This window comes from Mirounga leonina, unplaced genomic scaffold, assembly GCF_011800145.1.
Source record: "Mirounga leonina isolate KUSES-001 unplaced genomic scaffold, KU_Mleo_1.0 Mir_168, whole genome shotgun sequence".
In the NCBI taxonomy this organism is placed as follows: domain Eukaryota; kingdom Metazoa; phylum Chordata; class Mammalia; order Carnivora; family Phocidae; genus Mirounga; species Mirounga leonina.
Window position 1 is genome coordinate 47,162,854 of NW_023270426.1, and position 26,624 is coordinate 47,189,477.

Sequence of the window (26,624 nt, forward strand, 5' to 3'; positions counted from 1 at the left end):
GAATGTGTAAGCTAAAGGTGGAATCAAGCAGAGGAATAAATATCTTATCAGAGGGGACGTATACAGTCACTATGTGCATCTATGCAAAGTCTGTGGGTAGGCAGTAAAGCCAGTCGTCAAGGTTATGGGCCTGGACTTGATCCTGGATTGCAGCCTTTGGATCACTGGCCTCACACATTCTGGAAAGGCAGAACATCTTTTGCTTCACAGTTTCGTCACTGCTTTCTCTCCAGGGATGTCCTTCGTTGTTCGGCCCTCCAAATTTAAAATCCAAAGGAGCATGGGTTTGTATTTTATCGCATGTCGGACACTGGGGCCTTTTCTAAAACCTGGCTCTTACTTTATTGTTCTTCAAGTGCCAGGGTTTAGGAGAGAAGTCTACTGCTAGACATACAAATTTCCCACTGCTTGGTTTTGTAGAGATTTCCTGACAGCTTTTCAGGGCAAGGTTTATCAAAGTGGACAGGTTTGGGGTGTGTTAATTGCTTAGGACAATCTGTGCGGTGGATCAAAGAGGGGATAACAGAGGTGGATTTAATGCTAAATGAAGCAGAAGCTTTAGTGTCCCTACTTGTACAGACCCCTTCCAAGGCACTGGGGAGGGATCTAGCAATGTATTCTCATGCTTATATGGTTTTGTAAAATCTAAAAAAGTAAGAAACTTTAATTGCCATCAGTTCAGCTTTTTGACTCTGGCTTTAAAGAGGGCTCTCTAGAGAGTGTAGACTTTACGTTTCACAACACGTAGATCTGTCCCAGACAGTGACGTCATATGAATTGAAGTCATGCATCATATGCAGTGGAAGGATGTTTACCGGTTGTGCATATGCATATGGAAATGTATGTGTCTGTGTGTGTATTGTATGCATGTGTATGTCTGATGTGTTATGGTTATATATAGTATTCATTGTCCATAGGTATCCTAGAAAGAGTAGAAAAATAGCAAAGTTTTGCAGCATAACAATTTTAGGAACCAAACAAAAACAAAAACAAAAACAAAAAAAAGGAAATGAATCAGAAAGGAAGGAATTAAAAAGAAAGAAGTGAGCAGGGGCCTTTGAAAGTAATATCTAGATAAATTGTTGAGTAAGTAAAGCAATAATCATTTTTCCAAGTAGCAGGAAATAGGTTCTCTAATGTACTTTTATAATAATTTAAAATTTTTTCACATAAGACTTTCTGATATTTTTAAAAATATTTATTTGAGAGAGAAAGAGAGCACAGAGGGAGAGTGAGAGGGAGAAGCAGACCCCTCCACACACACTGAGCAGGGAGCCCAATGTTGGGCTCCATCCCAGGACCCTGAGATCATGACCTGAGCCAAAGGCAGACATTTAACCAACTGAGCCACCCAGGTGCTCCAAGACTTTCTGATATTTTAAACCGTATTCTTATGTTAAAGTAGTTAAAAAGATTTAATGCTAAATGAAGCATCATTTAGGACACAATCAGGGCATTTTAACTTATGGTCACTGTGGCAAGTTATCAACTCTCGATGAACTGCATTATACTTTCTAATGACATCTCTTTTAGTCCCATTTACAGCAGTTTGTTTACATGGTTACTTGTAGAGTTCCTTAAGATCTGTGATGATAGAGATGAAAAAATATATGTAAGTGGTTTTATTGAATTATCTTGGATGCTGTTTTGGCTTGACATACCAGAACACAACTCTAAATTGCAGACAATGTCAGGATAACTCATGTTTTGTCGAACTCCAGTTTATCATCGATTTAGCTACCAAGGATATCAGATATTTAATTTTTGCAATATTTTATTCGAAACAAAGGAGGAAATCCATGTGCAGGCACCTTCTTTGGAAGCAAAAACAGTGTCTAGAATATGGGAAATATGACATGTGTTTTACTTACAAGCAAAACATCTCTTCTCTGAAACAATGAACTGTCTCTGGACATCCCAGGAGCACCTTGTTGGCTTTCCTTTGAAGCAACAGATAGTCATAGCTTTCTTTTTCTGTGTCTGCATCATTCTTTTCTTTTCTTTTTTTCTTTTCTTTTGTCTTCTCTTCTCTTTCTTTCTTTCATTCTGAAGCAGTTTGTTTCAGTAAAATAAACAGTACAAAAAATTATAGAAGGAAGACCATATACAGGGTTGAACATCTAGGAAAATTTTTGTTTTGCATTATCAATATATTCTAAGCAGAAAAAAATTGCTGTTATTAATAATTGCATATGGGAGAAAATACAACTTTTGCTTTTTATTTGTATTTATTTATTTTTAAAGATTTTATTTATTTGAGTTAGAGAGAGAGAAAGCACGTGCGGGAAAGGGGCAGAGGGAGAGGGAGAGGGACAAGCAGACTCCCTGCTGAGCACGGAGCCTGATGTAGGGCTTGATCCCAGGACCCTGAGATCATGATCCGAGCTGAAGTCAGATGCTTAACTGACTGAGCCATCCAGGCACCCCTACAACTTTTACTTTTTAATTGAAATCCATTACACTGTTACAATCAATCATGGGTTATGCCATGCACATATAAACATATGATAGAAAATTATGGCGGTTTAAGACACAGGAATCATAAAGAGGCTAAATAGCAATTAGATGACTGAAAACACAAATTATGTTTCCTCAGATGAACCGCACAGCCTTGCATTTTGCAGTGGGGTCAAATCATTTATCTGTGGTGGATTTCTTGCTTAATCACAAGGCAAGAGTGGATATTGCTGATAAGGTAAGGTCATCTTTATTTGGTAGAATGGATTGGAGCATAACCAGTGTATGGGGAAAATCTGGTCACTTCAGTTATCTTTTCTTCACATACACACAGAATATTTCCAAATTCAGTTTTCACTTTGGAAAGATCTCTTTAGGGTGTATTTGGTAACTAAATTGTTTACCTATTACTTGTAGGACTTAGGCTGTTGCCCATTTTCTCATATTGACCTTATGGCTAGTAATATGCATTTGTAAGAATAAGGTGGTTGCCCATAGTATAATTTGGGACATGGAGGACAGAAGCTAACTGGCCTCAGGGACATTAAATCTTGACTTTGCTGTGTGAACTCTAATAAAGCTTATTAAGTACATACTATGTACTGGGCACCAGTCTTAGGACTTTGATATTTAGTGCCCAACCTTGTCTCCCGACCTTGTGAGAAAAGTGTTACTAAAAATACACAGTTTTCATGTGAAGAGCCTAAGACAGAGAAGTTGAATATCTTGCCCAATAATTACATCTAAGAAGGGGTGAAGGCAGGATTTGAACCTGGTTTACCTGGTTCCAGAGACCATGCTGTTAGCCCCAAAGCAGTTAACTATTTGTCTGCCTTGATATCAAAACCCACCCTAAGGATTTTCTCCCTACTTTTCCCAACTTCACTTACTACTTTACCATGGTGCAAGAAAACCACTTGGGCTGGATGTACCAATATCACGTTCATCATCTCCAGTTGCAATGAAAGATGACGGTCTTGATTTTTAGAATCCTATGGACTGTGGCTGCTGGTTCTTAGTTAACCAAATGGGCCATTGTTCCTAAAGTGTTCATAAGGTTTTCACAGAGCTATTCTATTTTCTGTCTGGATTGACTCATTGAAAGATAAAACTTAGCCCAGCTTTACTTTCATTCTTCCAGGTCCTGGGTTTAGTATGTGCTTAGTAAATCTTTGGAAGATGAGTGAATGAAGTCAGATCAAACCAGCTGGTCATATTGTTGGTTTTGTTGGTGTAAACATGGCCTAGACATGATAATGATGAAAATTTTTCTTTGTTTTACCAGGGAGCACATCCTTCTCTGTCTATTTTATTCCTCTGAGATTGGTAGGCAAGTCAATTGATATAATAGAATCAGAATGAAGAAGTACCCCTTACTAAAAATTGGCACTGAAAGCACTCCAATTTTGTGAGGGTAATAAGCTGTATTATGGTTATTGTACTTAACATGTTGTTGGGGTCTGGAAATTGTTATTTGATTATTTTGCAATGTTAGTTAGCCTGCAAAAGATGATTTGGTAATAGACCTGATTGCCAAGAGTCTATTCTCAATTTTGACATTGAAACCCTGATACAGTAACTTTTTATTTTAATTTTTAAATTGACCATACAATTTTCTTTCTTTTTGATATACAGTTATATGAATTTTAATGTATGTGTAGATTCATGTAGTCACCAGCATAATCAAAATACAGAACAATTGCATCACCCAGAAAATATCCTCATGCTGCATCTTTGTAGTCAAACCCTTACCCACCCTGGAAACCACCAATCTCTGCTCCATCTCCATAATTTTGCCTTTTTGAGAATGCCGTATAAATGATGTCAGGTAGCATATAACATTTTGACACTGGATTCTTTCACTCAGCAAAATCTCTCTGAGATTCATTCATATTGTATGTATCAATAATTCCTCCCTTTTTGCTGCTGAATAGTATTTCAGTATGTAGATATGCCACAAGTTTATTTATGCACTCACCTGTTGAAGGACGTTAGAGTGGTTTCCAGTTTTTGACTATTACAATTAAGCTGCTATCCCTTTCACAAAGATGGCGCCAAAGGCTAAGAAGGAAGCCCCTGCACCTCCAAAAGGTGAATCCAAAGCAAAGAAGTTGAAGGCCAAGAAAGCAGTGCTGAAAGGCCTGCACAGTCACACACAAAAAGATGATCTGCACATCACCTACCTTCTGACGGCCCACGACACTGCATCTCCGAAGGAAGCCCAAATATCCTCGAAAGAGTGCCCCCAGGAGAAACAGGCTTGACCGCTATGTCATCATCAGGTTCCCCCTGACTACTGAGTCAGCCATGAAGAAAACAGAAGAGAACAACACACTTGTGTTCATTGTGGATGTTAAGGCCAACAAGCACCAGATCAAACAGGCTGTGAAGAAGCTCTAGGACACTGATGTGACCAAGGTCAACACCTTGATCAGGCCTGATGGAGAGAAGAAGGCATATGTTCAACTGGCTCCTGACTATGATGCTTTGGATGTTGCCAACAAAACTGGGATCATCTAAACTGAGTCCAGCTGGCTAAATCTAAATGTAAATTTTTACACAAAGAACAACAACAACAACAAAATGAATAAAGGTGCTATCAACATTTGTGTACCAGTTTTATGTAGGCGTAAGTTTTCATTTCTCTAGTACAAAGCCCTAGGAGTGAGATTACTGGGTCATACAGTAAGCTGTATACAAGAAGCTGCCAGACTGTTTTCTGTAGTGGCTCTTGCCTTGCATTCCCAGCAGTGGTGTAACAGAACTCCATTGTTCTACATCCTCATCAGCTCTCATAGCTTTCATTTTTTCTCCTCAATGTTTGCCTTTCTAGTGGATGTGTATTGGCATTTCCTTGTGATTTTAATTTGCATTTCTTTAATGGCTAATGATATCGAGCATCTTCTGTTATTTACCATTTGTACATTTCCTTTGGTGATGTGTCTATTCAAATCTTTTGAGTACTTTTTTTAATAGGGTTGTTTTCTTACTGTTCAGTTTTGAGAGTTTTTTATATATTCCAGATACAAGTCCTTTGTTAGATCTGTGATTTGCAAGTATTTTCTCACACTCTGTAGCTTATCTTTTTCACAGAGCAAAAGTTTTAAATTTTGATGAATTCCAACTTATCTGTATTTTAAATATTTTTTAAAAAGATTTTATTTATTTATTTGACACAGAGAGAGAGAGAGAGAGTACAAGCAGAGGGAATAGCAGAGGGAGAGGGAGAAGTATGACCACAGTTCCTTTAGTCTGAGAGGATTTCTCTGTCAGTTTTAGGTGCTTGCCCACTTAGTGCTATTGCTGTCCCTTCTACCACAGGGTTCCAGCTTTGGGAGTGAGGCTTGCCTGGAGCAGGCCCAGAAGAGAATAAAGAAACAGTATTTCCCCTACTTTCTCCGTCCTGTAGGACCACCCTTCTGCTCCTTAGCCCAGAAAGAGAGGGCTTCTCTTGGAGTTCTTTCTGTCTCTGCCCAGAGCACACTTCTGTGACTTACACTGCCTTGAGTTCAAGCTGGAAGATATGGAAGGAAAAAAACAAAAACCTAATCAGGAAACCCTCTTTGTTTATATTTTGAGTGTTGGTTTACTTCCCAATCTACCTGCTACCATTTACTTCTCAGAGTCCTCAAATAGCTACTCTATGCATTTTGTCTGGAGATTTTAGTCACATGTGGTGGGAGAGACAGTGTACTTACTCCATCGTACCCAAGACCATAATCCCAAATCTTTAACATACTAAAAAGTAGAAGGAATTGTACAACGAACACTTACACATCCATTGCCCAGGTTGATAGCATCTTTTCTTTTACACAGCATGTCTGAGGATCGCCATGTTTCTAATATATTAAATATACTACTGGTTTCTGTCAGAGTGTAAGTCAGTTATTCCTGAAATGATGAAGAGATGTTCTACCAACTCACTCTCTTTGAGGCTTTTCCAAACACACATTTGGAAGCTAGCATCAGCTTTTTTGTAATTTGGCCTTGTGAGATTGAAATGCTGTCAGATGGGAAATATGGTATTAATACATATATATTCCAGATGTATCTCTGTACTCCACCTTGAAAGTTTCACTCAGTTTAGTATTTCTATAACTTAATTATTCACAGTGGTATTAGAATGTAACTAATAAATTGCTTTTTATAATTCAGGCAATGCTGTGTTTGGTCAAACTTTCTTTATCTGGGTCATGAGCGTTGAGTTTGACTTGGCAGATCTGTCTTCTAACACCTGTTTGTAAAGAGCCAGAAATTGAACCCCTTCACCATCAATATTTATTCATTGCCTGCTGTGGGTAAGTCTCAATGCCAACTACTGGGGATTTAACGGCATTTAAGTTCTTGTTACTCAAAGTGTCGTCCTGAGACCAGAAACACTGGCATTTCCTCAGAGCTTGACACGCAGAATCCCAGAGCCTACCCCAGACCTCCTGAATCAGAATCTGTGACTTAACAAGATCCCCAGGTGATTGTGTCAGGAAGCACTGGCAGGAGATACAGTCCCTGCTCAAAGGGGTGTACAGTCTATTAAGGGAGCAAGGACCAAGACCATTGACATGATGTATCTTTCAAGGCACTGCAAGCTAAGGATCAAATGCATGGCCCAGGTGCTGAGAGCTTCAGGTTCAAAGTTGGTGGCATCCCTGAATCTTGGGAACAGGCACACTAGATAAATGGAGGCTCTTAGTCCAGATGTGAATCAAGGATCCCAGATGGAGAGCAGGTGGTGCTTAGAGGATAATGACAGGCATCAGCTCTCAGAGCTTCTTATCTCTGGGAAGGTACTCCCATGCATGTGCTCCTCAGGGGAAGTTAATGACCTTCTCACTTGTGATCACATGGGTGATAGGGACAGAGTGTCACCAACGGTGGGCCTTTTACACTTTACAGAGCATTCTGTACACTCTGAGTGTAATCCATGACACATGCTTACAAACTGTCCTAGGTATGTCAGTTTCATGTCACAAGACATAACTTTATGAATATTTTTGTGAGGAAATTAACATCTGTGATCAGTGATTCTTTTCCTCTGAGGAATGATGGCTCCACTTGGAATATATGGCTTCGAATATATGGAATATAGGAGTTCAAAAATAGAGCTCCTATCAAAGTGTGATTTATCTTCTATCAAAAATATTTCTGGGGGTGCCTGGGTGGCTCAGTTGTTGGGCGTCTGCCTTCGGCTGAGGTCGTGATTCCAGGGTCCTGGGATCAAGCCCCACATCGGGCTCCCTGCTCGGCGGGAAGCCTGCTTCTCCCTCTTCCACTCCCCCTGCTTGTGTTCCCTCTCTCACTGTGTCTCTCTCTGTCAAATAAATAAAATCTTTAAAAAATATATTTCTGACCTCTTTTTTGACCATATGTGAAACTGGATTTAGTATTCCTGAATAGAGACCATTAGTTTGTAGAGAAGAGTAATTAAGGAGTAGAACTGTGTTTAGGGCACATTTCTTGAAAAACCTCAACTGGTTGTTGTACATCATTAGTCCTTGGGGAAAAGTGCAGAAATTGGTGAGCATTTTCTGCATATTGGGATTGTAAATATATAAATAGGCTTAAATAGACTAACTCACTGGGTAGTGTGGCAGCTGAAATGTAAATTTTATAGAGTATGACATTTAAAGCAGGGTTTATCAATAATGGCCCTATGACATTTTGGTCAGATGATTTTTTTGTTGTTGTTGTGGGAGGCTGTTTGGGATTATAAGATGTTTTGCAGTATCTCTGGCTTCTACCCACTAAATGCCAATATCTCCACTCAGCCCCAGCAATCAAAAGTATCTTCTGACATCTCCAAACGTCCCCTGGGGGCAAAATTGCCCCCCTGTCCCCCATTGAGCACAACTGATTTAGAGTTACACCTCAATAATCTGGGACTTCCTTTTCACTTCTTCGTATCTGTACTTCCCTGAGAAGAAGAGAATACGTTAATGCAGTTTCTGTGGTAGCCAAAGTAAATGCCAAAAGGCAAATGAAAGTGCCCCCCACAGACCCTCCTTCCTTGTTGATTTAGTCATATTGTATACATCTAGCAAACTGGTTTCGTGGCTTACAAATAAAGTTGATTAAGAGATGCAATAAGATGTGCTGAGAAGGCTTACTTTTTGGAAGGATGGCATTTAGAAGGCATTTAGAAGGACTTCAACAGAGCAATGGATGATTTTTTGACAGAATTAAAAGGAAACAGAGAAGCAGACACAGGAACTTACAGATAAGGAACCTGAGGCTGAGTGTTAACTAGAACATAGTACTTGAAGTAGGAGAGCCAAATTGGAGGTCAGTTTCTTTTGACTCTACAGATCATGCTCATAAGGTATGCTCTATATTACTTCTCTAACTTGAGGCCTAGGATGCAAGTCCCAGCTTTCCCAGTTTAGTACCCTCCAACTCCACCTTCCTGAGATAGCCAGTGTTAACTGCTGGCTCTTTCCTTTCACACTTTTCTCCTGCTCATTCAGTCTACAAGTCTAACTGCCCACAGCGTCCCTAAGGGTCAGTAGGTCCTTACTGAGTCTCTCTCAGTCTATTCCATGCATGTGTACATGCACATGCACACCTATATAATTTTTATAGAGAGAGTATTTCAAATGATTTATATATAAGTAGGATTCTTTTTATAACGTAGTCTTCTCTGTTTTTTCTTTTTTGTGCACCTGCTCCTTCTCCAGTAACTACATTTAACAATGCGGAGAATGTGTGTTTATTTCTGTACTTTTGCTCATGCTCATGTAATCATATCTATATTGGTATCGAGCATCCATCTACCTACGTGCCCACCTTAGACAGATATAGATACATATGTGTACACACATGAGTTTTTGTCATTGCTTGTTTTATAAAAAATGGGATTATATTTTTTTGTGCATCTTATTTTTCACATTTAACAGCTACCTCATGGAAATCTCTGCAAGTCAGTTTTTATAGCTCTAACTCTTACTTGTAATGGCTGCTTGATGTGATATGACTGCGCCCTAATTTGCTCAGCATTCTTATATTGATGGACATTTACCCTGCTCTCATTTTTAAGGGTTACAATTAATATCCTTGCTTACATAACATTAGGTCCTAAAACTCATTTTCAGGGGATAGATTCCTAGTAGTGGGATTGCTGGTTGAATTGAAAATTTCAATAGCTATTGCCAGATTGCTGAAACCATAATTGTTCATTTCCACTAATACCTTAACAGAGCACCTTTTTTTGGTCCACTTTTTCAGTTGGTTTAATTGCCTTCTTTTTGTTGATTTGTAAGAGGCTTCATGTATTAGAAAAAGTAACCATTTATCTTTATTAAAATACATTTTTAAAGATCTAATATTTCTTGACTTTATCATCTTTCCTTTTATAACTTGTGGATCAAGGCGCTGTACTTTACAGTCTAGATTTTCTTCTAATATTTTTGTGTGCTTTTGTGTGTGTGTATAATATGATATAGGATTTAATTTTATTTTCTTCCCTGTAGAAAATGACTTGTGCCTGTAGCACTTATTAAATGTCTTCCTTTTCCCCATAGAATTGAAGTATCACATTTGCTGTATATTAAATTTTTTCCCTATTTGTTAATTTTTAACACATGAGTATTATCTTGGCCTTTTTTAACTGAGGTAGTGTGTTGTAGCTCATTCCAGTGACAGACGCTTTTCTTTTCTCTTCTTGGGGAAGCACGGCTTGACAGTAATTCACCTTGCAGCCTGGTCTGGAAGTCTCGAGATCATGCTCATGCTCATTTGAGCTGGAGCAGACCAGAGGGCCAAGAATCAGGTAGGTATATGGGTCACACCTGGACATAGTTCTCACTGCCCCAGTGCAGGATGGGGAAGTTCTCAGATCATTGTGTATATATGTCCCCCCCACCTTGGCTCTCTTGAGGATGGAATGAATGCCCTCCACTTTGCAGCTCAGAGCAATAATGTACGCATCGTGGAGTACCTCCTTCAAAATCTGCATTTGAAGGACCTGGACCAACCTGATAAGGTGTGTTTGCTATAGTAGGAGAGGTCCTATGCATACGCCACCAAATTCCTCTTTCTTCCTACTCCTGCTAGAGCTGCCAAAGCAGCCAGCACAGACAGACCTGGCCCTGTAGCTAGCTCCTCCATCACTCTGGCAGAGGACAGAACAGATGAGAGGTGTTGGTGTTGGTGGTGGCCCAGGCATCTCATGTGGGAAGGGCAGGAAGTATTGAGCAAGCATCCAGATTCTTTTTTCCCTCTCTGTTCCCTCATCCTGGCTGATTGTGGACAGTATCTACCCTGTTTTGTATTCGGAATGTATGTTTGCATTTTACTCCATTATGCTTGGCCTTTTGGGAGTATATTTGATCCAAGACTATGCAGTAATGGAATCATGGAATATAATGCAGTGTTACCATATTTGCGTACATTCTTTTTCTTTTCATAAGGAGATATATACTAATAACAGTCACCACTTATTGAGTATTTATTAGTGTGCTAGGTACAGAGGAAAGCTATTTACATACATTATTTCATTGAGAGGTCTAGGGCCTGGTGTATATGGAGGCTTAACAAATCATTGCTGAATGAATGAATTATCCTGTTAATTCCCATAATTCCCATAATCATATACAGAAAGATTTTGCTTATTTTAAAGGTGATGAATTTGAGGTTCAGAGAAGCTAAGTACCTCGTGCAATGTCCCAAAACTGGAAAGTGAGAGCTAGGATTTGAATTCAGGTCTAGCTGACCCCAGTCACCATGCCGGCCTGCTCTCCTGTCTCCCTTCTCAGATGGGCATTCCCTATGTGCCAGGGACTGTCTTTTTCCTGGAGTATCTTCTTCTAGGCTTTTCTCTCCCCTATTCTCTCTAGGGGAGAATACCCTGTGAGACTGACCTTTTGATTTCAAATGGGACCTCCTTTTCACTGTGCCTAGAACATTATTCTCCATAAAGTCTCTCCAGAAATTAAGCAGTAATACCTCATTTCACCTCTTGTAAAAAACTTTCACATTCTTTTCTGACCTTAGTCTTTTTAAAAAAGATTTTATTTATTTATTTGACAAAGAGAGAGAGAGAAAGAGAGGGAGAGCACAAGCAGGGCTAGTGGCAGGCAGAAGGAGAAGCAGGCTCCCCACTGAGCAAGGAGCCTGATGTGGGGCTCCATCCCGGGACCCGGAGATCATGACCCGAGCTGAAGGCAGATGCTTAACCGACTGAGCCACTCAGGTGCCCCTGAACCTTAGTCTTAAAAACAACAACTCTTTCTTCAAATGAAGTCTATAAATTTGTTTTACTTCCTCTGAGTATGACTGAGCAACATTTACAGCTTAGAGACAGACTTGGACTGTGGTCTGGGCATATATATTAGCTATGAGCTTTAAGCAAGTTTTCCAACTGCTGAAAGCCTCAGTGTGTATAAGGGATGATTGGGGAGGGGGGCTGTTTTGGCTTCCATATAATTTTTATCAGCAATACCTCCACGGTTTCATATAGATGATTGATATTTCCTCAGTTTTATGTAAAAAAGTCTATGCCATTGAACTTCATTGTAAGCCATTCTACCACCCCTTTCCAGTCACACACTACCCCTAAGCCGTTCCTATGTAGCAATGTTGGAACAGCCACTGTTGGGATGTTTGAATGAGTTAGTGAGTATAAAGCACTTAGCCAAGAGCCTGATACATGGTAAGTGCTCACTAAATGGTAGGTATTATCACAATTATTATAGGATAAAATACCCTGATATCCTCAAATTGATAATCATAGTCAAATAGTGACACAGTGAGGAAGTTAGATCATTCTAGTTTGGATTGATGCTAAGTAGGGATGAGACCTGTGAATGAATTCCACTCAGTTCAATTTAGCAGATCTTTGTTGAGGGCCTGTTATCTAGGAGACCCATGACAGTCTTCCCTTTCAATGGGCTCTGGCTGATATCACAGGAGACAGCAGGGTGTGGGGAGGATCAGGTAAGCTGAAGGGGCTCAAGGACCAGAGCAGGTTTCTGGGAAGTCTTGGCCACGTCTGCAGCTTCTGCTGGCCAGCAGCCTTCTTGGCCACCATCTCTTTAGCTGGCTCTGGGGTTGTCCTGTCCCCGCCCCTCTCCCTCCTCCCCTGTCTGTTGGGGAAAAGTGCGGAGGAGTCTTGGCAGCAGACTGTGCAGACATGTCCAGCTGAGAGATGTTAAAATTAAGATGGATTCAGAGACATATGAGGAATGAGCAAATAATGAGTCCCCTGGCTCATTTAGGGAGAGAAGAATCTCTGAGTCCAATTTTAGTTCTGTAAGAAACCTAGATGGATCAATGCAAAAGACAAAGTCTTCTCTTTTTCTGAGATCTGTGAGTAGGTCAAGGATGTTGGCAAAACCCAGTAGGATCTGGGATCAGGAGCTCAAGGTGTATTAATTCATCATTAGATTTTTCCATCTGTGTTTGCTTAAAAGTACTGTGGAACTCACTGAATACATTTGATAGAAATGACTGCTACACCTTCACAGCTGGCTCTCTTGCCTACTTTCTTCTCAGCAGAAAGTGATGGAGAGCCTGCTGACCTGACCAGCATTGGCAAAATTCTCTTTAGCCCAGAGGGAACTCCAAAAGCTAGCAAGGAAAGCCTTGTAGGGAGGAGGTCTTTATTAATAAAAGAGATTTAACTAGGCCCAGGAGAGTGTGGGTGGGGATGAGAGAGATGGAAGACACTGGAAAATATTTTGAGGTTTCTTCCAGCTCCGTGGCCTCTCCAGGGGAGAGAGATTAGAGCAGCCAGGAGAAGTTATTGGTAAAGTAGTATAGATGTTTTGAATCTACATGTGAACTTCCATCTAGTGGTCAAAAATAAGTACTCAAAATGTTTGGGGTGGAGCAGGGGCAGAGAAAGGAATGGCCTTAGAGTATATGAATAGTTGTTGAATATTTATAAGAGTTTGGTGGTACCCTGTTAGGTTGGTTTCAGCTGCAGACTTATGGGAACTTCCATTGGTTTAAAGGAATCTTATAGGAAGCCTTTAGAGATCAAAATGCAAAGAAGCTTCCCTTTTTGGAGGGTTGGGAATAATGAGCATGAGGGGATTTGGGAAGACATACCTTCTTATATGGACCTGAAGCCAGTATTTAAGGGCTCCAGTGTGCAAGGGGGTCCTCACCACACCCACCCTAGTTTCGTGACTGCATATTTAACACACTGCTCCTTCAGCACTTTTTTTTTTTTAAAGATTTTATTTATTTGACAGAGAGAGAGATACACAGGGAGAGAGAGAACACAAGCAGGGGGAGTGGGAGAGGGAGAAGAGGCTTCCCGCTGAGCAGGGAGCCCAATGCAGGGCTCGATCCCAGGACCCTGGGATCATGACCTGAGCCGAAGGCAGACACTTAACGACTGAGCCACCCAGGCGCCCAGCACTTTTTTTTTTTAAAAAGAGAGAAAGAGACAGACAGCGTGAGAGAGAGAGCACAAGCCGGGGGGGTCTGGGGCAGTGGGGGGGGGGCGGCAGGCAGAGTGAGAGGGAGAAGCAGACTCCCCGCTGAGCAGGGAGCCCGAAGCGGGGCTCAATCACAAGACCCTGAGATCGTGACCTGAGCCAAAGGCAGACATTTAACCAACTGAGCCACCCAGGCGCCCCTCCTTCAGCACTTTTTAACTCATGGCAACTTTCTTTTTCCCTCTCAAATCTCTAATTATTAAGGAAACTGCTCGGTTTTCCCTTATGCCAAGGTTCTGTTGTGAGGGTCCCAGGGTAAGGGGAAATGTCGTGGGGGATAGACCTGCACACGGGGCACTGGGGGGCTTTGTGCTAGGTTCTCCCTGGCTTCCTCTCAGAGGCTCTCCTCCCATCATCTCTGGGGTCGCTATGGGAAAGGATGGTCAGTTTGGACTTTGGGTGTCCATTTATAATGGCTGTTTATGAAATTTTTGCTGAATTTGTTAACCTGTCAAATTTGATAACCCTGCTAATAAACTTAAAAATGGAAAATAATTTCTAATAAACAGTTGCAACCCCTCAGACTTATTCACATGCAAACAATTTAAATACATTTAATTAAAACATGTTGGGTTAAATAGACATTGTGTTAATTAAGGAAAAAAGGTAACAGGAATTCTGGCCCCTCCTTATTTTCGTTAATTAGGGAAGGGAATTGGGATCCTGAGCTGGGAAGGCATTGTGGTTTCTCTGAAACGGGAGCTCTGACGCCAGGTTCCACTGTCCTGGCTGGAAGATCTCCCTCCTTGCAGGTAGGAGTCAGTCCCGGGGGACTGTACTGGATAGAGGCCGACTTGAACAGCATTTTAGAAGGGTTTGGTGGTTAAAAAAGGAAATAAGACATGGTAAGAAACTATATATTTTTTTAAAAAACATGTATTTTTAAAGTTGATGTTATTTTCTCTAATAATGTATGCTAAAATGGGAGAAAAGATTTATATCTCATTTTACTGTCACTTCATCTTTATGCTACCTTCTGATATGTTTCTAAGATATGGATTACTTTAAATGCCCTTATTTTGTGTAATTTGGCTTTCACATTTTTTTTTTTGCTGGTAACATTTTTAAAGGGCATCCAAAGTTTAAAGTAATAACTGTTTTCTTGGTGAGGAAAAATATTTCATCGGTGATAACTTCCCATTTCTTATCAGATTAGGCTTTCTTTGGGGGTGGGTCCTCTGTCACTTTGTTTAGCCATGTGGAAATGCAAGTCTTTGTAGCAGCCAAGGGTAAGAGTAAGGGCATTTATTTTTTTTAAGATTTTATTTATTTATTAGAGAGGAAGAGCATGAGTGCAGGAGCAGGTGGGGGGGCAGAGGGAGAAGCAGGACTTGATCCCAGGACTCTGGGATCATGACCTGAGCCGAAGGCAGATGCTTAACTGAGCCAAACAGGTGACCCCAAGAGTAAGGCCATTTTAAAGTTGAACAGATGAGCACTGGGTGTTATACGCAACTAGTGAGTCGTTGAACACTACATCAAAAACTAATCATGTACTATATGCTGGCTAACCAAACATAATTTTTTTTTAAAGATTTTATTTATTTATTTGACAGAGAGAGACACAGTGAGAGAGGGAACACAAGCAGGGGGCAGTGGGAGAGGGAGAAGCGGGCTTCCCGCCGAGCAGGGAGCCTGATGCGGGGCTTGATCCCAGGACCCCGGGATCATGACCTGAGCTGAAAGCAGACGCTTAACAACTGAGCCACCCAGGCGCCCCTAACTGAACATAATTAAAAATAAATAAATAAAGTTGAACAGACCTCTGGTATTTCTAATAGTATTTGTCCCCAAACTGCTAACTATGTTATTAGTTAGACTTTTTTCTGTTATGAGTGATAAAAATCTAGTTTAGTCTAGATTAAGCAATAGAGGTAATTTATTTATTGCTAACTAAAGAGTGTGAGGATATATCTGAATGGCTTGAGGCATGGCTGGATTCAGCTCTTTTTTTCCTTCCTCTCTAACTCTCTGTTGTCTCTCTGTTGGCATTATTGATAGATACACTCTCCACATGGTGGGAAAGCTTGCTCCTAGCAGTTTCAAGATATTCTTATAGATATTCTTTTTTTTTTTTAAGATTTTATTTATTTATTTATTAGAGAGAGAGAGCACACATGTGTGCATGAGTGGGGGGAGGGGCAGAGGGAAAGGGAAAGACTTTCAAGCAGACTCCCTACTGAGTGCTGAGTCTGACATGGGGCTTGATCTCACAACCCTGAGATCATGACCTGAGCTGAAAGCAAGAGTCAGAAGCTTAACTGACAGAGCCACCCAGGCACCCCTCTTATGGATATTCTTATGGATTTTGATTCATAAGAAAGAAAATTCCTGGGTGTCTGGGTGGCTCAGTCGGTTAAGCGGCTGCCTTCGGCTCAGGTCATGATCCCAGGGTCCTAGGATTGAGTCCCTCATTGGGCTCCCTGCTTGGCAGGGAGCCTGCTTCTCCCTCTCCCTTTGCCTGCCTCTCTGCCTACTTGTGCTCTCTATCTCTCTGTCAAATAAATAAATAAATAATCTTAAAAAAAAAGAAAGAAAGAAAATTCCTATCATCAAATGTTCATATATAAATCTCAGGAACGACTCTGGCCCTGCTTGAATCATCTGCCCAATCCTCTGATCACTGTGACCAGCATGGGTTAAGTGGTCACTTCATGGGGCAGTTAAAACCTGTCAGTTGACAGCAGCACTAAATGGATAAATGGCAGAGTATATGTGCATATAATTGGGGAAGTTCTCTAAGGGAAAATGAAGCTGCTGTTACTAGAAGAAAGAAACATAGAGACAAAGCAGCAGATGTCTACTCTAGGACACAACACCCTCATGTATTATTTATGGTCTCTGTGGGTAAAGGGCTAACAAAACCCCTTTTGCTTCTGCATGAGAATTTAAACTTTGGTTAGCTTTCTGGCTCTGTGTCACTGCAAACAAGATAAGCATTGCTTGTGATAAAAATGACCCCTAATTAGCAAATTGCATTTGGACTTGGAACTACAGATGACCTCTAAATACTAGAGGAGGATGCCGTGCTTTGGGCTTCTCTGTAGGTAGTGACTCTTGTAACTACCTGGGCATGTCCCTTGTGGGGACCTGAAGCTATGCTTGAGGAGTTGTTACAGGTGATATTTGTTCCAGTGGGGCACCAGCCTTCTAAGCCAGGATGGCTCCAACACCTGCCCAGGGTGGACTTGTCACCTTGCAACTGAGCTGTCCTCTGGGGGGTAAAAGCCAACAGCTCCTGGACAGCTGTGTGGGACATGGTTTGAGGAGGGACAGCCGACATTGGCAAGCTCTGGTTTGTGTCTTACATTTTCAGAGTAGACTGGTGTCAGGTGTGGCCTGTGGTGATTCTGTGATTCTGAAATGTTTAGCGGAAGCCAAGGAGACCCTCTGGTGGGCGCTGAAGTCACTGATAATTCTTTGAGATAGGGTGGTTGGTTTAAGGAAGCCCTGCCAGCGAAAGGTGACAGAAGCTCAACTCCAGCTACTTAAAGAAAAAGAGGGGCGCCTGGGTGGCTCAGTTGTTAAGCGTCTGCTTTCGGCTCAGGTCATGATCCCCGAGTCCTGGGATCGAGCCCCGCATCGGGCTCCCTGCTCCGCGGGAAGCCTGCTTCTCCTTCTTCCGCTCCCCCTGCCTGTGTTCCTGCTCTCACTATCTCTCCCTCTCTCTCTGTCAAATAAATAAATCTATCTTAAAAAAAAAAGGAATTGATTGACTCACTCAAACACTTCATGCACAGGTAACTTCAGGTATGTCTGAATCCAGCAGCGCCCAGGATATCAGCAGGGCTCTTGTCTCGTTTTGCATTTTTCATCTGCGCTTGCCACTGTGCTGGCTTCATTCTTAGGTGGGTTCTTCTTGTCAGGTGACAAAGAGGGCTGATGATGGCTTAGCCGATGACTCTAAATACAAACAGAATGTGCCAGAAAAATATCCCATAGTTGACTCTGATTGGCGTAGCTTGGCATGTGACCATCCCTGAGCCAAACGATGTGACCAAGGGATAGATTGTGGAAGAAGCAGGAGCCTGTGATTAACAGTTCTGTAAAAACAGGGCACAGGCTCCCAGTGGAAAATGTCACCACCAGTGCTCTTGTCTCCCGTTCCAGTGCATTAGCGAATTTAAAAGGCCTTCTTCCACCATTTCTTGTCACTTGCCTCCCCACCCACAAACACACACTCATACTGAGTTATGTACCCCCACATATCACCAGCTCTCCCTTACTGCATTTCATTATAATTACTTGCTCATGTGTCCATCTTCCCTGTTGGACTCAGAGCTTCTTGTTGCTGAGCACAACATCTGGCATATTCACGGATGCTCAATAATTGTGGAACAAATAAGTAAATAATTTATAAGGGTGTGTGACTAAATGTTTTCATGTAGTATATAATCATGTCTCTCACACATCCTTTTTTGTGATTTTTTTTTTATATATAAACCTTTATCCATTGTCACCGTTTGCAGATATTTGTGTAAGCCAGACACAATAATTTTTGGTCTGTCATTTCCAAAGTGTTGTTCAGGGATCAAGACTAAATTCTGTTTTTCTTTCTTTCTTTTTTTTTTTTTTTAAGATTTTATTTATTTATTTGAGAGAGAGCACGAGAGGGAAGAGGGTCAGAGGGAGAAGCAGACCCCCCGCTGAGCAGGGAGCCCGATGTGGGACTCGATCCCGGGACTCCAGGATCACGACCTGAGCCGAAGGCAGTCGCTTAACCAACTGAGCCACCCAGGCGCCCCTAAATTCTGTTTTTCAATTAGGTGTCTAATAACTTGCAGAAAATCAGAAAATTGGGGGCCCAAGCAATCCGTGTCTTCTCTTTGCACTTCCTTAGTGAATTCATGAGAATGATGATGAGAGCCAAGCCTTCCAGGGTTGAAGGTTGGGGATGTAGGCCTCATTGGCAAACATGTCTGGCTCAAGAATAATGAATTAGGAAAATTTTTTTTACTACTTTGTTACTCCAGCTTCCATAAATGCGTGAATACAGAGTTCCATAGGGCTGATCCTTGTAGACATTTTTTTTTTTTGCCATTATTATTTCAGCATTTTCCTTCCTTATCCTTCTTTTTTTTCCCAGTTAATGGGGAATCATGTGCTGTTTGTCTCAAGTTAACAGTCTCCATGATCTTTTCATTACCCTGCATTAGCAGATCAGATAACAAATCTCAGATTTAGGAACCTTCTTATAGAGAGGCTTGTATCTTGTTTTCCACGTTTCAAACATCTTGCTAAGCTTTTGGTTAATAACACACCAAGCCAATTTGTGAGTGTTTTCTTTAATTGAAGAAAATACTTCTGCCTCCATCTTTCCACCACAACTTCCTTTTTCTTCTTTTAAATATCTGGAGTTAGAGGGGCGCCTTGTGGCTCATTTGGTTAAATGTCTGACTCTTGGTTTTGGCTCAGGTCATGATGTCAGGGTTGTGAGACAGCCCCACATTGAGCCCTGCCTTGAGCCTTGAGTAGGGCTCCATGCTCAGCACAGAGTCTGCTTGAGTTTGTCTCTCCCTCTCCCTCCCCCTTTGCCTCTCCCCCTGCTTGGGTGTGTGCGAGCACTTTCTTGCTTAGATTAAATAAATAACATCTTTTAAAAAAATATCTTGAGTTTGAAAATTAAGTCTTCTGTGGGTCTTTCACTTTCTTGATGACATTTTTGCTATTGCAAATGGAGTAGTGTGAAAAATTTAAGAAATTACCACAGTCAGAAAATTCTACACTTGAACTTTTCTCCCCAACAAATCATACCTAAACATCCTTCTTAAGCTATGTACTCTGGATGTTGCCTAATTTTTCCATTCCAGTTCATATAGACCTGTTCTCAAGAGTATTCCTGTTGATTTTTGGTGAACGTTGGAGATAAATACATGAGCAAGCAAGGAAGGCCTAAAAAGAAGCAGTAGATAAAATTCCATGTCTGATTGAGCCATGTAAATGTTAAGTCCTGGAGAATTTCTGCTTCAAACATTTTTATCAGTAAAGCAAGGCTTGATGTGTGATGTGCAGATACCTGAGACAGGATCTGACACCTAATAGCTTCTCAATAAATAGTTGAGTGATCGAACTATTCAATAAACATTTTGGAAAGTTGGTAGAAATCCTACATTTGAAAATGAATCTTGTTGTCTGGCTGTGAGTTGGTACTTCCCCAGGTGCTTGGGAGGAACACTTCTGAACAGTACTTTTCTGCCCCCATAAAAATGATTCTGTGCTGATGGGGAGTTCCCACAGTTTTGGGCAGCAACTCAGAACTGGATCTGGTTGGGACTTACAGAGATTGTTATCGCCTGGGAAGGGCCTACACGCCATGACCAGAAGCACCGTCTTGGTCTCCTTGTAACCATCAAACTGCTGTCCATCTTGTCAGTTGTCTTGCTTGTCCAATAAATGTGTAATAAACACTGGAGTTTTGTGATTGATTTTCAGAAAGGAAGAAGACCATTTCTTTGGGCAGCAGAGAGGGGCCACACTGAAATGATAGAAAAACTTATCTTCCTTAATCTACACACTTCAGAAAAGGACAAGGTGAGTTGGACTCTTATTTCTTTGCTGAGAACAAGAGAAAGGGGAGTGACACCTGGTATATAGATTTGGTGATGTCATTTTGGTCAGGAATGTTCAATTGTTACTACAGTCAGAGTATGGAATATCCAGATAAAATGAACCTACTTTTGCAGTGGAACATCCAGATTGCTAATTTTCACTCCATAAATGTTTGTGAAGTCAATAGACTACATGGATTTTTCCGCTGTTAACTCCAGTTTCCTCTTTTCCTCCCCTGAGGTCTGCTGGAGACTGGGGAGGGAAACCCTAATGGGCACCCATATCTTTCTGCACATCTTTGATTATTTTCTTAAGAGGAATTCATACATACACATGGAATTGTGCATCCAAAAGTTTTGCACATTAAATCATTTGGTATACATTGCTAAACTATCTCCCAGAAATCTTTCACCAGTTTACCTTCACATAGGTCATATGGGATTGCTTCTAAATTGTTTCACTTTTTGTTAGCAAATTAGCAGCAAAGGTAGAACAAGGAGCATGGATGGTGTTTCCCTTCTGGTTCAAATAACTATGTCTTTTCATTTGAAACTTTAAAAAATTGTAAATTTCACTTGCAACTATGGATAATGTGGCCCACACTCTGGACTACAGCTTTAATCAAAATGAAACCTCTCAGAAGCCCCATTTCAGCCCTGTTGGAGGGGCATGTTGCTCAGTGCAGCGGACTCTATCATGAGTTTGTCTCTGTTGCAGGAGGGGAATGCTGCTCTGCATCTTGCAGCAAAGCATGGTCACAGTCCTGAGGTCCAGGTGCTGCTAACCCAATGGCAAGAAATAAATGAGATCAATGAGGTATGTGAAGTTGCTCATTATAGGTAAGCACAAGACTCAAAAGTGGAAGGGTGGGAGGAATGGCTTTCATGGGAGGAAAACAAAGATGTTAGTGCTACAGAGTGTAAAATGTCATGCTAAAAAATCCATTCTTTTTTCTTTAAAGTATCCCAGCAAGTAATTTGTTAACCCATTCATTTATTCACCCATTCCCTCAAAAATATTTAATATGTAATTTATGCTAGGTAGAGTATGTATTCTTATTCTAGAAGCCTACAGGCCAAGAAGGGCATGAAAAAAGGTGGGAGCTGAGAGGGCCAAGGCAGAGATTAAAAAGGGCTGTGCTCACCAGGGGAAGGGCGGCTTGGCTTTGATTTGTAGACCTTGCAGGGTTTTAAGCAGCAAAGAGAGATGGACTCCATTTTGGGTATAGGCCTGTGGCTGTCACTGTGGTTTGAAGAGGCGCTTGGTGCCTGGAGAGCCTGGAGGTGGGGACACCCAGTCAGGTGATACTGGAAATTGCTAAATCAAGAGCTATGGAGAAAACCTGCCACCAGGACACTCACAGGGAGCAAATAGGATGAAGGAATAGGAGGAGGCAGAGGCCATAGGATTTGTGACTAGGGTTAGAGAGAGGGAAGAATTTTTGATGCCCAATTCACCGGTTTGGACTATTGGGAAGGGGGAGTGCCTGCCCCTGAGCAGAGATTGAGATCAGTAGTAAGGATTTTGGTGGACTTTACTCTGAGGCACCTGCAGGGTGCAGGTACATTCAGGTGGGAGCAGTGGGCAGACAGAAACTCTCTGGGGTTCAGTGGACTTTAGGGGGATGGAAATTGGGCACAGGCTTAGGTGGAGGAGCTGTGGCTGTGGAGGCAGATTTGCGAGTCATCTGCCCTTGATAGTCACTTTTAACCTTTGGGTCAATGAATTCTACACGGGCTCTTTGGAAAGAGCTCCTGGTACCTCTCTGAGCTATACTGTAAGAAGATAATCATTTAATTTAAGGCACCAGTGATTCTAAGGTATATCATTATTTTATATGACACTAAGAAAAAATAATGCTGCCGCTTAAACCATGACACGTACAAGCTTTTTTTGTCCCTTAGAATAGTTTATACTTCTTGAAAGAGTTTTTTTAGAATTTTATCTTAGATTTCTTATTAGACACATTTAAGGAACAAATAAGCAAGATAAGTTGGTTCCCGAACTTCACACTGAGCTTGATTCTTCTAAATCACTTTCTTACTTAGAGTCTCGAAGTCTTTGCTTTTCCAAACAAAATACTGTCCTTTTTGCCTTCAGAGGTGCTTGCGATGCAACATTTCTTTAAAGGGTACCCCACTAGGGTTTCTGAGATTTTCTTCTAAGCTGACACCCATTCTGATTTAATGCACACTATAAGCAGTATAACAATATCACATCTACTATCTGGTTGCCTGAGATTGGGAGATGCATCCTGATCCCAGATACGTTAAAATAGGGTGGTACTTAGAATTGGTGGCTTATGACCATAAAAGTAGCAACTGTGGGCAACATAATGCAAATGGAAGGGTTTGAAAGTGAGCCTCCGTGATGCCTGGGCCAAGTCGGTGTTCCCTTTGGACCAGAGAAGCCCACCAGGCTAGTCCCTTGCATCCCTGGACTTGCGCACCCAGAGATTAAAAGCAGGGCTCTGACTGTGTGGGTCAGGTCTTGGCTCCATCAGTCTTCTAGGTAGGTGATCTTGGGCTTAGTCCTTAGCCCCTCTTAGCCTCAGTTTCCTCTTCTGTCAAATAGCCCCCTAAGGCCATAGTGAGGGTTAAATGGGAAGGCGACAGCACCAGGAATAGCGCCTGGCACATGGTAAGTGTGCAACAGTTGGCATCTGTTATCATTGGTGTGGTCTGGGTGCAGTATATGAGTTCGTACCCGTGGTATATACTGCCATTATCCTCATTTTATTCTCTTCAAGTTTCTGGGGGGGGAGTTAAGCCAAGCTTTCACTTGAGGATCACAGACAAAAATAGAGCCTTCATTTGTTTACTTTTGTGTGTGTTCAGTCTTTTCTGACTGTCTGGCATAATGATGATCAGGTTTAATTGGTTTAACTTATTTAAAGAAGATCCCGGGAATTTGATCCTCTTGAATAAAAGTTATGAATGATGTGTGAGAAACTAAAAACAAAACAAAACAAAACATGAATCACCTAGGGTAAATCTTAGGTGTGATTGGCCTTCACAAACCAATATAGAGATCATAGCCACAGGACTTTTTTTTTTTTTTTAAGATTTTATTTATTTGACAGAGAGAGAGAGCACAAGCAGGGGGAGCGGAAGGCAGAAAGGGAAGGAGAAGCAGACCCCCAATGCGGGACTCGATCCCAGGACGCTAGGATCATGACCCAAGCTGAAGGCAGATGCTTAACCAACTGAGTCACCCAGATGCCCCCTGTAGTCACAGGATTTAATTAAAAGTCTTAATCATGTTTGCCCTGTTCTAATACTTTACCACTGGAATGTGTGCACTTGGACTTCATCCACCTTTTAGCTATTTTTGAGTTAGGGCACATTGGAGAGAGCTCATAAAGTCCAACTAACTATCATTGCAGATTATCATAGGTTTAATCTGCACAAAATAATGACCAGTGATAATATTAGCCTTTTGGATAAGGCCCCTAATAATCATACAGTCCTCGGCTGCCTGTGTTTCCTGTTGTAAGCTGTTGCTGGACCAGTTGGAGTGACCCCTATGAATATACTCTAGAGGAGTTGTCTCTAAAGAGGCTTGGTAGCAAACTCTTATCAGTAAGGAAAGTTTGGGTGTACATTTGTCACATACATTTATAATTAAATTAATACACTACAAAACATAAACCAGAAATGTAGTTAAAAATTTAAGATAAAAATAAATATAAATAGTAGTTCTTGTATTTTCTTCACACTGAAATGATTATTTTAGAGATGTTGGAAATATTTTCCTTCCATTTTCTTTGTGTTCCTATGCATATATATTTTTATTGGCTGCCCAGAGTTCATTTGACTCTTCTTCAGCTCTTGGACGTTTTCTTTATTTCATTTTCCCTTTCTTAAAAGTAATGCTGTTACAAACCTCTTTGTATAAAAACTGTAGTTTGAATTCCTCACTATTTCCTTTGGGTATATTCTTAGAAGTAAGATGGTTGGGTCAAAGGTATGAATGTTTATTAGACTCCTGATATATTAAAGATGTGAATTCTTTCCTTCACATTTTTTTGCTAATGCTTTTCCCCACTGTGGTTTGCCATTTGGCATCTCTTTTCCTGGAAAATGAGAAGGCCTATTATGGGGAGAAATTCTTTCGTAACAGATGGCAGGCCCAGGCACTCAGGTAAAGCAGCATAAATACAATTTTTCCATCCCTTTGAGATGGGGACATTAGTTCCATGCTCCTGCATCCCTTTTGACAGGATTGTTCATATCTAATTAGCTACGAGTAAAGCCTTCTGAATTTAAACTAATGCATTTGTTAAGCAGAATACTGCCCAAGGGGGGAAATGGTTAAGGAATGGGAAGGAATTCTGCATTTCTTCCCAGTATTTTTAGGAAAGAATCTTCATGAAGAGGGGGAAATATCCATGTATTGTGTGATACCAGTTCCTTCTTTTCTTTCTGTATTTTCGCCTAAACTAAGCTCTCACTTTGTCCTACTAACATTTATCATAATGAGTTTCAGGAAACCTAATTACTGAGAAAGAGTATTACTGTTTGTTTTTTTTAAAGGACACACAACAGTTTAAATCAGTTTTAAACATTAAAGCTGTACTTGGTACAAATGTGCACCATTTGTGTCTATATATCTATTTTGATAAGTTTCACACTGCATTGTAATTTGTATTTCCATGATTATCTTGCTTACTAGGCTGTTCCCTTATTGTGGGCAGGGTTTGTTTCATCTTTCCAATCACAATGCCTTCGCTGGACAGGCAGTAAGTGTCTAATAAATGTTTGCTAGATAAATTAATAAAGATTAAGGGTATAAATGGTGGATGGAAAGCTTGAAAGGAGGCAGCATAACAGGATAGGTAAGGGTGCAGGCTTTGGAGCCAAACAGCTGAATTTGTGTACTAGTCTTGTCACTTTTCAGCTAAGGCTTAGTTTCCTTTTCTGTAAAATGGGTTAATATTAATCCTGACCTCGGAGGGGGCGGAGCAAGATGGCGGAGGAGTAGGAGACCTGGATTTCTTCTCCTCTCAGGAATTCAGCTGGATAGGGATCAAACCATTCTGAACACCTATGAACTCAACAGGAGATCGAAGAAAAGAAGAGCAACAACTCTCTCATCAGAAAACCGACCACTTTCTGGAAGGTAGGACGTGCGGAGAAGTGAATCCGAGGCGATATTTGGGAGGATAGAGAGCGGGGGTGGGGCCTCCGTGGGCCGCTTCTGGCAAGTGATAGAGCCGCGGAGCACAGAATCGGAACTTTTAGAAGTCGGCTCCACTAAGGGACGTCACTCCGGTGGCTAAGCGGGGGGTGGAACTCTTGTGGGACAGTGTGGTCTCAGGACCCTCGGGGACACAGAAAGACCAGGGGTGCCTGAGTGCGGCAGAGCTCCCAGGTATCAGAGCGGGGAAGCCAGCTGCAGAGACGAGGCGAGGCGCGGGCTCTCAGCTTGGGGTTGCCATAAACCGTGATCCGCGGCACAGTCGAGCCACTGCTCCTCCAGCAGGGACCCAACAAGCGGCAGATCCGGGGAGACTCACCTTTTTCCCCGGGGAGGAGAGGTGCGGAAGTGCACCGCAGGGATCTGCTGGGTTTGGAGACTCCACCCGGGGTCGGTGCCAGAGATAGAAACGCGCAGTCACAGGCCAGGTGAGCACAGAGTGCGGCCGGAGACCGGGGAGACGGGAGTGACTGACGGCCTTTCTCTGGGGGCGCACTGAGGAGCGGGGCCCTAGTTCTCGGCTCCTCCGAGGTGGAGATTGGGAGGCCGCCATTTTCACTCTCTGCCTCCAAAGCTGTACGGAAAGCTTGCAGGGAACAAAAGCTCCGGAGAGCAAACCCAAGCAGATTACTTAGCCCGGAACGGGCAAAGGCGGGGCAATTCTGCCTCCGGCAAAGACATTTGGGAACCACGGCAACAGGCCCCTCCCCCAGAAGATAGTGAGAACAGTCAGCCAAGACCAAGTTTACCGATCAATGAGAACGGCAGAACTCCAGCGCTAGGGGACTACTGCACATAGAATTCATGGCTTTTTTACCATGATTCTTTAGTCTTTCAAAGTTAATTTTTTTTAACTTTTTTTTTAAAATTTTTCTTTTTCCCTTTTTCAACCAACATCTTATCATTCCCTTTTTTAAAAAAACATTTTTATTTTTCATTTTTAGAGTCATATTCTATCCCTTCATAGTAGTTACCCGTATT

The 26,624-nt window shown here is 41.6% G+C and overlaps 1 protein-coding gene across 1 annotated transcript in view; it reads left to right on the forward strand.

Annotated features, from left to right (window-relative positions):
- Positions 1–26,624, forward strand: part of ANKDD1B (ankyrin repeat and death domain containing 1B) — a 58,430-nt gene that overhangs the window by 1,352 nt on the left and 30,454 nt on the right. The window contains 5 exon segments of the mRNA XM_035015067.1: positions 2,597–2,695; positions 10,121–10,219; positions 10,328–10,432; positions 20,328–20,426; positions 21,162–21,260. Coding sequence (XP_034870958.1) covers positions 2,597–2,695; positions 10,121–10,219; positions 10,328–10,432; positions 20,328–20,426; positions 21,162–21,260 — 501 coding nt within the window.